Source organism: Macrobrachium rosenbergii, chromosome 19 (assembly GCF_040412425.1).
Source record: "Macrobrachium rosenbergii isolate ZJJX-2024 chromosome 19, ASM4041242v1, whole genome shotgun sequence".
NCBI classification, from domain to species: domain Eukaryota; kingdom Metazoa; phylum Arthropoda; class Malacostraca; order Decapoda; family Palaemonidae; genus Macrobrachium; species Macrobrachium rosenbergii.
In genome coordinates this window covers 24946649-24960679 of record NC_089759.1, presented here as the reverse complement: position 1 = coordinate 24960679, position 14031 = coordinate 24946649, and the positions used below count along the sequence as shown (strand labels likewise).

Genomic DNA, 14031 nt, shown 5'->3' with positions numbered 1-14031 from the left:
ATAAATCTATTCAGTTCCTAACGGCCTGTGGTTATAAACGTATAAGAGGACCATATGCTTATATATGAATGTGGTTTAGTGTCTTGTGTGTATATATACATATAAATATATAATTATATGTACTGTATATGTATGTATATATATATGTGTGTGTGTGTGTGTACCACAGGAAAAAATGAAACACGGCATAAATCCTGACCAGTTTCATCCTTTGTTTTTGTAAGACATCTTCAAGAAGACTGATACATAATGGTAGAAATTTATATGCTAGCCATCATTCAGGCGGCTGAGAAACTAACTTTCGCACCAGATAGGAAAATAAAAAAATTTAAACACTCTTTCATTAAAATGCACTAAAAAGTAAAAAAAAATAATTTTTTAAGACACCAGGATTTTCTTACAATAAATCATGTCTACAAAAATAAAAGCGTGGGCACCAAACATGGAAGGAAATGTTATAAAAGAAATATATTTTCTTATTTCTTGTAGCATTTCACTCCGTGTTTGGCGCCCACGCTTTTATTTTTGCAGACATGATTAATTGTAAGAGAATCCTGGTGTCTCAAAGTTATTTTTTACTTTTTAGTGCATTTTAATAAAAGCGTTCTTAAAAAATTTTTTAGATATTTTTTTTATTAGATACTTTTTAATTTTGACAGAAATTGTAACTGATTTATGATTGTAACTAAAAAAAATTGAACGTGATCTCCTGTCGAGCCAAAGAATGTTTAAAAATCCGTAGAGTTATTAACTTATTCTACCGAGCCAAAGAAGTTGTGAAAAATCCGAAGCTTTTCATACAATCCTGAGATACTGGGAGAAGTCACTGTAGGGTCACTAGAGATCACTGCTGACCTACTGATCATGTAAGGTTGTATTGTCACCAGAATTGAGAAACCATGCAAAATTTCAAGTCCATCGGACGAAGGTAACAGATCGAAAATTGAGTTACAAGATTTGACCCAGACAAACAAACAAACAGACAGAAAAGCAAGCAAAATAAAAGCGTATAAAAAGGGAAGGCGTCCCCACATCATTTTGGACTCTGGTCAGCGTTCCATTAACGATTCTTGTTTTTTCATTGGAGTAATATTTCCCACCAGGCTAGTGATTGTTAGCTCTGTCAGTTCTGCATTAGGCCTATATAGCTCATCAAAATATCTTGTTGCTATTGTTAATCCATAAGTTAGTAGGAATAATGTAGACTTGATGAAATAATGTACAGACTGAGAGTAATCCCAGGCTTGTAGTATCATAATTCACCAAAATACACAGATAATGTGCTAGAATTTTTATCTTAATCTATGCATAGTAGGTAACTTGATATATCATTCTCTAAAAATACCTTAGCAGAACTAATTAAACCTTGTGTAAAAGATTGTGAACTTGAATTAAACGGGAAATACTACTTATACGTGGAAAGTTTTGGGAGCACGCCATTGAAGAACTTTATGGCAAAAAAGGTAAAATTTTTAGATACATAACGACATTTGGCCGGGTGACGAAATTTTGAAGTCTTTGATAGATCAAGTGAATTGGTACCACTGATGAAACTTATTATGGAGACATTAAATGGTTTCTGCTTTCCCGTCTTGGATCTCTGCATGCATAGAGTACGTATAAATTTCACGTAAACAGAGAGCCCACTAATTGTCCCTCATATGTATGCCTTGATTCAGGTCACAATGATGAATTTAAGAAATCAGTATTCACATCAGTATTTTAAGAGCATCACGTTTATCTATCCCTGAATATATTCAGGATGAACATTAATTAGGAATAGAAGCAAGAGGTTAAATTAGTTTAATGTAAAAAAAAAAATTATTGCAATAGGGAATTGAACTTCTATACAGTAATAAATTTGAAGATATTTCCTATCTGCTTCAAAGCTTTAATGCTAATGTGTCATTTAAGCACAATAAAACTATGAAAAATGCACTTGAAAACAACTCTCTTAACGACACTAAAGGATGTGTATATCAAAACCCATATTAATGTTGAGACAATTTCTAGGTTAATAAGCTGGTAAAATACTGGGAAAGGGGTTAAAAAATGTAGAAGGTATGCACGGGATAACAGTGCTAACCTTTAGGTTAGAGATAATAATCATTTTATTAATCTGAGGTTAAATGGACTGCCGCTAAAAAAAAACTGTGCTATTCTAATGATATGTTAGAAAGAAATATAATTGAGTCTGGTTTTATACGAGAAAGTTTTGTTACGAATATGAATATCTGCCCATGAATGTAAAATTTTAATCCATTTATTTAAAATAAATAAGTAAAATATACACACTTATAGAGGCGTGGGTGGTTATTCTTGGTTCAAATAAAAAAAAACGAAAATACAATTTACAAATGACATTCACAGTGCCATCAGAGGAGTTTCACTTATTCAAGTGCCAGTGGCCTTTTTAACCGTTAGTATGCTTGTGCGTACTGTGTTTCACCCAAGCCTAAATTCTTCTTTGTTACAAGTCCTTAAAAAATTTCCAAATAAACCAAACTGGCCAGGACCATATCCTCTGCTTCATATTGCCTTGTGTATTCATTTACATACATATATATATATATATATATATATATATATATATATATATATATATATATATATATATATATATATATATATATATGTATATGTATATGTATGTTTTTTTCTGTATGCTTCACAAAGTCACTGCCAGATTATGTTCTGAAACGCGTTCGTCCTCTCTATTCTCCAAACAGCATACACAGCCAAGCACGCCCTTGAAGAGGGCTACCGAACCATGCTCATTGACGACGCCTGCCGTGGAGTTTGCGACGATGACATCAAGGCCACTATGGAACACACCGTCGCTTCGAATGGATTGGTTGTTCAGTCGACACAGGTAAGTCAACAACCTTTCTATGATAGATTGCACGGTGGTATGTGTTTACTCGTCGAAAGTTTTTAAATCTCTCTCTCTCTCTCTCTCTGTTTGTGTATAAAATCTAAGCCACTTCAGACATACAAATAAGCCATTTTGAAAAATAGTAACTGAGAGTTACAGGGCAATTTAACTCATCGTTTTTCCTTTTTAGATTTTGGGGAGACGAATTAGAAAATATTTTGCTTTATCGTTTATGAAATATCTGATTATACAGATCAGGGATTAGCAGTTTTCACAGAATTATAACTGACCAGGACCATGGCTGTAAAAATGCGTACTCACGCACGTACACATACGCACAGAATATATTATATGTGTGTGTGTGTGTGTGTGTGCAAGCGTTTTAAGCCCCATATATGCCTCAGTGAGTCCAAAATTGTGAGAAAAGAAGACGGGCCGTGAATGGAGTGTGGAATAGCAGCGGATTATAGATGATACTGTACTCACTGGGTTTAGTGAAGAGAAACTGCAATAATTAGTGAAAGACTTTGGAAGTGTTGAGAGTAAACGTGAGCGAGACTAAGACTAGGTGGGCAAATGGAGACCAGGAAGATGAAGAAGTGAAAATTAATATGGACTGTGGGAGAATGGAAGCAATAGATCCTTATAAGTATTACGTTGTGAATGTTTTGGATGATGGCAGGATGAGACAGGAGTTGAATCACAGAGGAGGAACAAGAAGGGTATCAGGAGTCACAGAGCAGGGGCTCAAGGAAAGTAATAGAAGTACAGAACAGGTGGAACAAGAAAGGTTTTCTTGGAAGGGACTGGTTAAGCAACCCATCTCTTTGGAAGTGAAGTGTGGATGTTGAATGAAAGTGAAAGAAAGTGGTATAACGAAAATTGAGAGGGTGAGAAATGTGAAGATAGTAAAAGTTTAACGCAGGGGAAAGGATTGATAAGTATTCTGAGATGATTCAGTCATGTGGAAAGAATGGAGGATGATAGGTTGCTGGAAAACGTATAAGTTCAGAAGTGTTGGGAGGAAGGGGAAGAGGAAGACTTAGGAATGGATGGATAGATGGACTGAAAGACGTAGTGGAAACATTAAGAGAGCGAGAAAGTGTATGCAAGGTAGAGGTGTTTGGCACACTGTCTGCAAGGGTTCACACGCACAGCTGGTGAGCCTTCTGTGTAAGTGTATGAAGCAAGTAGTGTTATGGAAGTTTTCTCTGCACTGGGATTCATCCATGATTCTAATTTCAAAAGTTGAATAAAATATTTATAACTTGTGGGTGTGTGGGCTTTAAGAAACTGAAATAAGACTGACTACAGTAATAGATGTCAAAAGATTTATAAAAGAATATGAAAATAAGTATTACTACAATGGATATAAATATTTAAAAGAGAACGCCCCCACATTCTCACTGTATTCACCCAGGGTCGCATGTTCAGCGGAAAGAGACACGCACATGTATCTGCACACGCGAACATGCACACCTGAATATTGCTAAAATAACGTATTTGGACCTTCAAATTTGCTTGCCACGATAACCTTGGATCGTGTCCTTATTCCATGTGTCCTCCACAGATTCCTGTTTTAACAGAGTAACATGTCTTACTGCACATCATCATCTTGGGAGTCTTTCTTGTTACATCCACTGAGGAGAATTGAAGGTTCTCTTTAACTCTCGTTTTGTATATATTTTTAATATATATTTTCACTTGCACCATTGTGGATTTCTTCACCATTACATCCATTAATATACATTTTACCATACACCATTTATTGTGGCAGGAAATGGGTCGTATAAAATAATGAAATACTTTTTAAGAAACTCGGGAAGAAATTTCCGAGCACTGTAATTATAAACAAGGGCGACCCTGCTGTTTTAAAAGGTAGTGCATGCTGACAGAAAATACACGATGGCTAGGAAGAAGGGGAAATTTTACACGAATCATCTATGAACAAACATTTTTTCCCACTGACTCTCAAGGACACTTAGCTATAATCCCCCTTATGCCCTGATGATGACAACAGTCAAATGATGACTCTGGAGACGGAAAGTCAGAGAGAGAGAGAGAGAGAGAGAGGGTTACAGGAGGTGCGAGGAGGCTCCTTAGTAAAAATAGCAGCAGTGGTTCAGGAGCAACTGATGTCACCTGGTATGAATGTTTGTTTGACTTGGAAGGTTATTTTAATATTAACAGATTTTTCACTTTGCAATAAATGCTCCTTACACTTCACATTCCTGTTGTTGAACTGTTTAACTCGACAAGCAGTGTGTGTGCTATGCATGTGAAATGGAACACGTTGTGCATATATTTTACGTGTAAGGATAACCATTTGTCACTGATGCTTCCATTATCTGTTACAGACTAAGTGAATGCACTAGTAAGTTTAACGTATGTCTCCAGTTAATTGTTGTTATGATTTTGTTTTGTATTTTTACCAAACCCATCAGATCTGAATTCATATAATGAGAATGGTTAATTCAAGCACATATCATATGTAAGGCTATCGTTGTACCATCGGATCATGACTTTTTACATTTTACACATGTACAAGATCACACCCATTCTTCTGTATTTTTTTTTATTTAAGTATAAACTCGTTGTGGAAAAATATCCCAATATCAAGCCACTGATAACTTTGTAAGAAAATATCATGCATTTATTTCTTATTCTTCTATACCAGAGAAACAGTAAGGTCGATATTTTTAATCGTTCACTCCAGGTGTGTGTTTGTATGTAGGTTGCCTCAGATTAGTCTTGGGACTGAAAATTACGTATTTATTCCTCATTTTTCTGTTCCCGAGAGCTTGTCATACAAACATTTGTATTTTTATTTATTTATTTTTTTTATTTAATTTCTTCTATCTGGGTATGTGCTTATTATTCTCTCCCTCTGTCTTTCACAGGTGAAGAGCCTGGCTAGTGGCAGAGATCGCCCCCCTGTCTTAGCCTACAGACTGGCGCTAGAACTTGCCAAGAAGATGAAAAAGAAATAAATGGAAATTTAAGAAGAGAAAATGTTCCCATAAGACTTGTTAAACCATTGAAAATTTATGTAGTTGAATGTTGACCCAATTTCATGACGATTTCCATAAGAATACAGTATATTACGTTGTTTTAAACTAATTCATGTGTACCTACAATTGTCATTTCGTTTAGGAAACTGGACTGCGAGAGATATATATATATATATATATATATATATATATATATATATATATATATATATATATATATATATATATATATATATATATATATATGCAGGCATGCGATATCGAAATATCGAATATTCAAATTCTACATTATCAATTATCAAATATAGCATATACTCTAAATGGAATGCTTGTGTATGTCCATTCGTGTTAGGCTGTGGGTAAGGGTTTTTAATGTTGGGGAGTGTCTTGATATGTTACATATTGTATTCTGTTTTAAATAACCATTAACCAGTGACAATAAGACATTTCATTTGTCCAAGAAGGGCATTACTCGGCGACAATAAGAAATTTCAGTTGCCCTGAAAAATGGAGAATTGCATCTGTTGTTTACTACTGAAAGGTTCTGCCTTAGATAGGGAAGATCACTTTTGGGATATCGGAACTTTGCACGAGGAGGATTCAAGAGTTATGCCTTGACACACCAGTTCTGGAGGATTTAATTTGGCCTATTCTCTAGTGAAACCCATGTACATAGTATTAGAGTATCTTAAAGGTAATGTCATTGCAGGGAATCCCTTAATTCATTAGAGCAGTACAAAATGTCTTTTTCGTTTGTGTGACATTATCGCTAGAATTTGACGATCGTAGATTTGAAATATGTAGGCACGCTCTAAAAACTATTCTGATTTTATACGAACTTCTCATATTTTCAGTTCTAATACCTAAAGTTTACACATTCATCATACAGAGGTGTTAATATGTAAACTTAGGAATTTTTAGGTATATTATGCTTTGGTTGACTATGGTCGGGCTCAAAGTAGCAGAGCCATCTTGAAACACTTTTTATGTCTGTAGTTGAAACTCAGTCTCCAGATGAATCACGGTAATGAATGATAGCTCGCAGAAATTTCCCTTTAGAAGTGAGTATAAATTCTTGAGTAAGCCCCACTTACTAGCTTGAAGTGTTTTGGTCTTTCGTATTGCAGTAACTGTACTTTTATTTAACGAAGCTCAGGATAGTAACCGCTAGCCATTTGTAAAGTGCCACTTGGCGACCTTAGTTCCGGCACCTGCACTACAAAACAAAGAATTCATTCATGTGAAGCAATCCCTTTGAATACCGAGCTGAGCTGCTAATAACTTCTATGTACTTGATTAAGGAATGCTCGAACGCACTTTCATCCTTCTGCATTATTAGTTGGTGACAGACGTAGTAAAGTCGAAGTCACGCGGCTGCCCTTAGGAATTCTGACCTTCATATCATTGGAGATGAGTGTTAACTGATGTATTGTTGATGGTGATGTCACTGCCTTTCTTGTCCTGATTTTCACTTCACCAACTTTCTGTGCTGTGTATTATGGCAGAACTTTATAACCACGATTCTCTTATTTTTAGATTGACTTTGTAAAGTATTTGTATTTTTCTAATTTGAGAGATAATAACGATGGCTATGAAAAGACTTTCTTCCGCTTGAGTTTTAGGTGTGACACAAAGACTGATATTGATGCTGTTGGCCTCTCCCTTGCATTGATTAATAGTAATCATTGGTGAATATAATCACCTGTCAAGTACCTGCTTATCATTATTTTAAGGTAATAAGAGAAAAATTAACCTCGTATGTAGTTTGGCTTTTGGAACCTTAATTAACTATGAGCATTCGGAGTTTGCAGTAGTTGAAAAATATTTCAAATACAAAAGAAAGCAGATACCCAAAGTTAAGCTTCCATTTCAGTCTGTTCCATGTATTTTTTGCTCGCTATATAGTCACTATATTCAATGGACTACTTTAAATTACGACATTTTAAGATTAGGCATTAACCTTCAATTAGAATTTAAGCTTTATTATTTAAGCATATATTAGTCATATGACTACATCAAATTCTCTGGCTAGGGATGAAAGATGTGACTGTATTCATCCATTTTCAGTATTATTCCTACCTGACAGTCATACAATTCCGTCCTAAAAGGAACAGTACTTCAGTGTCTTCGAGGGATTCTGAACGGATGTTAAGAAGACTTACCATGGCGTAATGATTTTTTGTACTGTGGAAAAATACTTTAGTGCCTTTGTGCAGTTAAGGGATGTATATTCTTGACCTGAGTTCTGTACAGTAAAGTACCAGATTCTGTTATAGATTTATCATCTGTATTCATCATTTTCATTGGTTACAAGCAAAACATACGTGCCATTTCATGAGTGTCTGGGGACATAGGTAGCTAGACGCAAGGTCTAAAGAATACTTTAGACCTTGGCTAGACGGGTACCTGAATCAAACTACATAACTTACATATTCACCACTTTCATAACTATGTAAACAAAACAAAAAAAAAAAGGAACAGAAAATCCCTGTGACACGGAGGGACTTCATGAGTTTGATGTGTTTGGTGGAAGTCTTAGTTTCGTGTATAGATAGCGGCTTGACTATTTAAGGAGATAACAGTCAGTGCAAGTTTTCTTCGGCCCAAAACACTAATCAGTTAATTCCAAACATTATTCGGCAGCTTTGATTCATTGAGGCTTTATCAAGGTTGAACGTTAGAATTTCAACCTTTTGCCGTTTTTTGGTAGTAAGTGAGTCATTTGGCATTAACTTGAAAGGATTTAAGAGTGGCATCCAGCATTTGATCATTAGAAACCATTTAAAAACAAGGTAATCACTAGAGTAAAGATGTGTATAACACAAAAATCTATTAAAAATAATGTCAACCATTGTGAATGGAGATTCTGGATTCTAAAGTGAATGTTTGCGACGATTTATTGCAGGTTTCAATATTCTAATCTTCATTGTTTAGTTTACTGTATGCCAAACCCAGTTGGAATGGCTAAGACCGTGACTCGTATTTTATTTTTAATCACCGGATATGTATTTCTTCATTGCTTTGGGAGAGCTATTGCTCATAAACTGAGAACCAAGCTTATTCTTTACAAACTAAGCACAGACAGGACATAAGTGATTGTGTTTAATTCAAATTCAGTTCACAATTTTGAATATGAATTAATTACTGCATTGCCCTCTTCTTAGATCTTCTTAAACGTTCTTCGAACGTAACAATATGACCATGGAACTAGACATCTTTGTCTCTGTGACGTGTAACAATATGGGCAGAAGAACCAGACTTCTTAAATAAATGGTTGAAGACGAAAAGAAATTGATCAGAGCTGAAACCTCAAGTTCGCAGATACCAGTACTTGAAACAAGCTGCTGACTGACGTATTCTGAATCTAATGAAACAGATCTTGGTTAATGTCTCCTATGTATGTATGACATGCTTAGATGCTCTGTCCTTTTACTGTAATCTAATAAACTTTGTCAACATTGTATATTTTGTTTCTGCCGAGCTTCTGACTAAAGTAAAACTGCTTTCCTAATATCTGTTTTCATTTTCCTTACAAGGAAATATGATTCCTCAAAACTGCCTTGCTTAGAATAATCCCCAGTGTGGCGTCAGAAAGTTGCCAGAGGGAAAAAAAGAGAAAACATTTATTATGCATAAGATAAAGTATCATAAGTCTCTAGAGCCCCGTAATCATCATCAAAGCAAGAAAAAAATTGTTCCAGGTCAATTTACAATGGCGCAATAAAAAAAATTATAATCATTTATTTCACAACAACCGAATTCATCATCATAATTACATTTTCGAAAATTAGCCATTCTTCTCATTCTCTATTTCCCTTCAAGCCACAAGAAACATTTCCGTAGTCAACAGAAAAGCCTTCATCAGTCAACATTTCTTTTGTATTTCGCTGCAGATTCTGAATAAAAGAAAACCATGGACAAAAGGGCTCCTGGCATCTAACTTTTTTGGCATCAAAACACTGGACGTCAGTTACCCAACTCATCCTTTAGTACATCGGCTTTATGTAATGGATCTTTCCTGATCGCTAATGTTGATACTTCTGATATTGTTGGAGGTCTAGACAAATGTTACCTTTTCAGCCTTGCTAGAAAAGACTGAAAAACAACATACAGAGCGGTAACACTATGTACTTATTTTACATGCAATAATGTATCCTGAACCTTACATCCTTCCTGGGTCCGGTACCTCGCCGAGGTTACAATACCGCAGTATTCCCTTAAGCATAATTAACCCCAAAATATACAGGTTTCCTTAAAACTAAATACAATTTAGTTTAACCTTAATCCATGCATAAGAAGTGATGTATCATTTCCTCTACTGTTTCCCTCATTTTGGGAGTGACTTTACTTTACAGTATTCTCTGCACTCCACATATATTTAAACGAAATTGATTTCACTGCAGCAATTCACCATCCCTTCATTACTAACCTCCACAAGTTTTAAATGTCCTCTTCTTCAAATATGGCTTTACCTTTGAACAAGTTTCAGCACGTATCAGTTTAGTTTATTTCTCATTCCTTTTGACAAAAAAATACACAATTTATCTTTTTTAAAGCCCCACCTACAGAAAAATTTTAGTGTTTTCTTTTTGTATAGTTTTATTCGAGATCAACCTTTTTAACGCAAAATATGAGAAGCTTGATATTGACGGCCCTTTTCCAGAGTGGCAAAAGGAGCTTAGGGGTCAAAGGGGTGTCTAGCTATAAGGCTTCTCCCTGCCAACTCACTAACAGCTTCTTATAACCTTCTCACTTATGCTACTGTAATTGTCCTGGACTATAGTTATATCAAAATCCATCCTGCTTTGCAGCTAAGCCTCGTCCACTGATTACATCACGACCATTCCTGAAGTTGATTGGTTGGCAATAGTTTCGAAAAGTTGATTAACCTGTGGTTCTTTTCACCTTCATTTATTTTGCAATGACTGTTTTACCGAACTAAAATACGTTCTGCTGATTATCAAAAGGAAACGTTATATTATTCCTTGAAATAAAATCATAATACACATCTCCCTAAAAATGGTGAAAAAAAAGAAAAATAAGAATGAGTTCAGGAGTGTTCCGCGATAATGCAATGTTGTGTTTCGTAAATGAGGTTCACCTGAATACGGAGGTGACACAGGGAATGTCTGTGTTTGAATCAGTGCACTTGAATCACTGGACAATGAAAATTGCCGTCTGGTATTGTCAAGCGTGTTTACCATTCTAAATTTAAACACAAAGACTTTCTCAGTTATGCAGACTGGTATTTCATATTGATTTCAGGAAATTGTATTACATTTTAATAGTCATAAAATCGATATCGTCGCAATCGTTTACACATTCGGAGGAATGTCTAGCAGTGACTGCACTCTACGAAACCAAAATATGCCTATGTTTAACTTAGAGTTACAGTATGATAAGCTATACGAGTCATATTGGGTAATAGCTACACTGACCTCTTAAATTCTCGATTTCTTCACACTTTTTGTTTACACTTTCCACTACAAAGCCTTACACCAAACTGAAGAAATAAATGAAAATACTTTGACACCTGTGGCAGGATTCAAACCTCCACCCAATAAGTCAGACGGACGTTACCCTTAACCACCCTACTACGAAGGACGGAAGTCTATTACCGCTCATAAATGCATAAGGTAGATCTGACGAATTCAGATACATTTAACTAGAGCTAAAATAAACCCATCCTCATCATCACAACATGATGTTGAAGCGTTTATTGAGAGCTTAAGCCTTGTAGAGACAAGCATATTAAAAAAAAAACTCTGGTCAGAAAGTGACCACACGAGTCATCAGTTTAAGATCAAGCACCGGAACCGCACTACAGTTTTTCATACTAAAGCGCTACTGTATTACCTTTATTCTCCATTAAAACAAGGATTAGATATTTTTCCTCGAAACCCAACTTTAGTTAAATGTTTAAGACCATTTTCTGCCATCTTGTAAAAGTTTCAGCCCTTCACCTTGATTCCTGTTCGAGTTATGATGTTCAACCGAGTTTCCTGCTGTTTTATAATGTAGGTTCCATATTACTAAACTATTTTTTTTTTTGCAAGGTCTGATGTCATGGAAGTTCTTAATTTGCATCAACAACAGTGCTGGTTCGTTTAAATTATACCGGTGTAACAGTCTGTATTTCCCCCTGTCCGAAATTCCCCCCGGGGGAAATATGGCCCAGGATATATTTCCCCCTGCGGGAATTTCGTCCCAGGATAATATTCCCCCCTCCGGACCAAGTTTCCCCCAACCCCACTGCTGTTATAAGAGTATGGCTATGACGGCGACGTGTAGCAGCGACAGCCTGCTGCACAGGATAATTATCATCACGACTAAACCATCTCTTGGGGGCTTTATCTTTGTTATTTACAGTCTTTTGTTTCTGTTTATACGGAAATCCCTAACGGGCTTGTACTAAACACGCCGCAAAGGTGGATACATGTAGAGGGGAGAAATGGCCTGGAGGGGGGGAGTATCGTAGGCCCAAAATTCCCCCAGGGGGTAAAACAGCCTGGGCTGTTATTCCCGGGGGGAAATCAATCCAGGGGGGAATAATTTCCTGCTACACCGGATCCATTGTGATTTTTTTAAATCTGTGATCCAGCGCATTGCGACATGTGCATAAACAGCAGATGAGTTAGTTTACCAGAATGAAAAAATATTAGAGATTATTGCATTTACTTCTGTTAACCTAAACTTAAAGTGCCCAAGAGCTATGAGTCGACAAACAGTATTTCATTAAATTGCACATTGGCTTTTGACTATCATGGCTAAAATCACTAGGATAAAGGATGAATGTCCGAATATAATTAGATGCAAGAACCAATTACATTCATAAGCCAAAGCTTGAGTATGTCAAAAATAGGAGTATTTTATTTTTGCTTAAAAACTAGGCGGATAGGCACATTATTAGGCTGTGCATCCAAGTTAATTGACCCCGCAACTAAAGCTACGGGGGGGGGGGGAGAAAGAACAATGTCACCTGGTAAAAGACGGTCACATTCTTATGGAAACAGTACGAACTGGCAAAAAAAAAAAAAAAAAGATCAAGGAGGAAAAAGATGTCAAGATTACTACAGACGAAAAAAGGCAAGGAGACCCACACGACTTTTATACCACATATCTTCATGATCATTGGGATTGATTGCAACAAAGTTGTAACTTGGAAACTGAATGAAGAAAAATAGAAAACATTTTGCTATCAGTTGTTCACCGTAATTGAAAAACGTATGACCGCAGTCAAAGCCCCAATGTCTATGATAAGCACCATTCAACACAGTCTACAAATTCCAGACCTTTCAAGCAATATAAGAGAATCTTGTTGTAATGGTAACAAGACAGGAAAATTGCCGGATCCATTGCGATTTTTTTCACTCTGTCACCCAGCGCACTGCGACTTATGTGCATAAACAGCAGATAAGTTAGTTTACCAGAATGAAAAAAATATTAAGAGATTAATACATTTACTTCTGTTAACCTGAACTTAAGAGGGCCCAAGATCTCTGAGTCGACAAACAAAATTTCATTAAATTGCATATTGGCTTTTGACTATCATGGCTAAAATCACTAAGATAAAAGATGAATGTCAGAATATAATTAGACGCAAGAACCAACTGCATTCATAAGCCAAAGCTTGAGTATGAGGAATCTAAGCTTGTAAATTGTAGTGAAGATCACGGATTACAAAAATGTAGAAGAAATGAAAAAAGACAGAGAAGCAAGAATGAGACATCATGGAGAACCATTTTAAACTAACTCGTGGTCTTATAAATTTTCAGCCTTTGAGCAACAAAACATCTGAAATGAATTAGAATTACTGATAGGAAACTGTCTAATAAGAAATTATATTAAATCAAGCTCACAGCTACCATAGGCACTGAAATTATATAAAAACTTGAACATTTTCCAGATGCTGAAGATAAGCATCTAACAAAGCTATGACAAGAAAATATACAAGACAGAACTAGAAACTATAACTGGCATATGAAAAACAATGTCTAATGGGAGCAAATGAACGTCAATGGAAGGATTCCAAAAATAAATAAACGAGACAAACCATCGGCTCTTAACAAGCCATGACGTGATTGTTTAGGAAAAAAAAAGTAATTGTTTCATTCACTCCGGCGACGGACATTTTAATCCCATGGG

The 14031-nt window shown here is 35.8% G+C and overlaps 1 protein-coding gene across 4 annotated transcripts in view; it reads left to right on the top strand.

Annotated features, from left to right (window-relative positions):
• Positions 1-5866, top strand: part of Naam (Nicotinamide amidase) — a 104024-nt gene extending 98158 nt beyond the window's left edge. For all 4 annotated transcript variants that reach the window (XM_067121310.1, XM_067121311.1, XM_067121314.1 and 1 more), the window contains 2 exons: positions 2730-2872; positions 5776-5866. In XM_067121310.1, coding sequence (XP_066977411.1) covers positions 2730-2872; positions 5776-5865 — 233 coding nt within the window. In that variant the 3' untranslated portion in view covers position 5866. The remainder of the gene's footprint in view (positions 1-2729; positions 2873-5775) is intronic.
• Positions 5867-14031: the final 8165 nt, after the last annotated feature.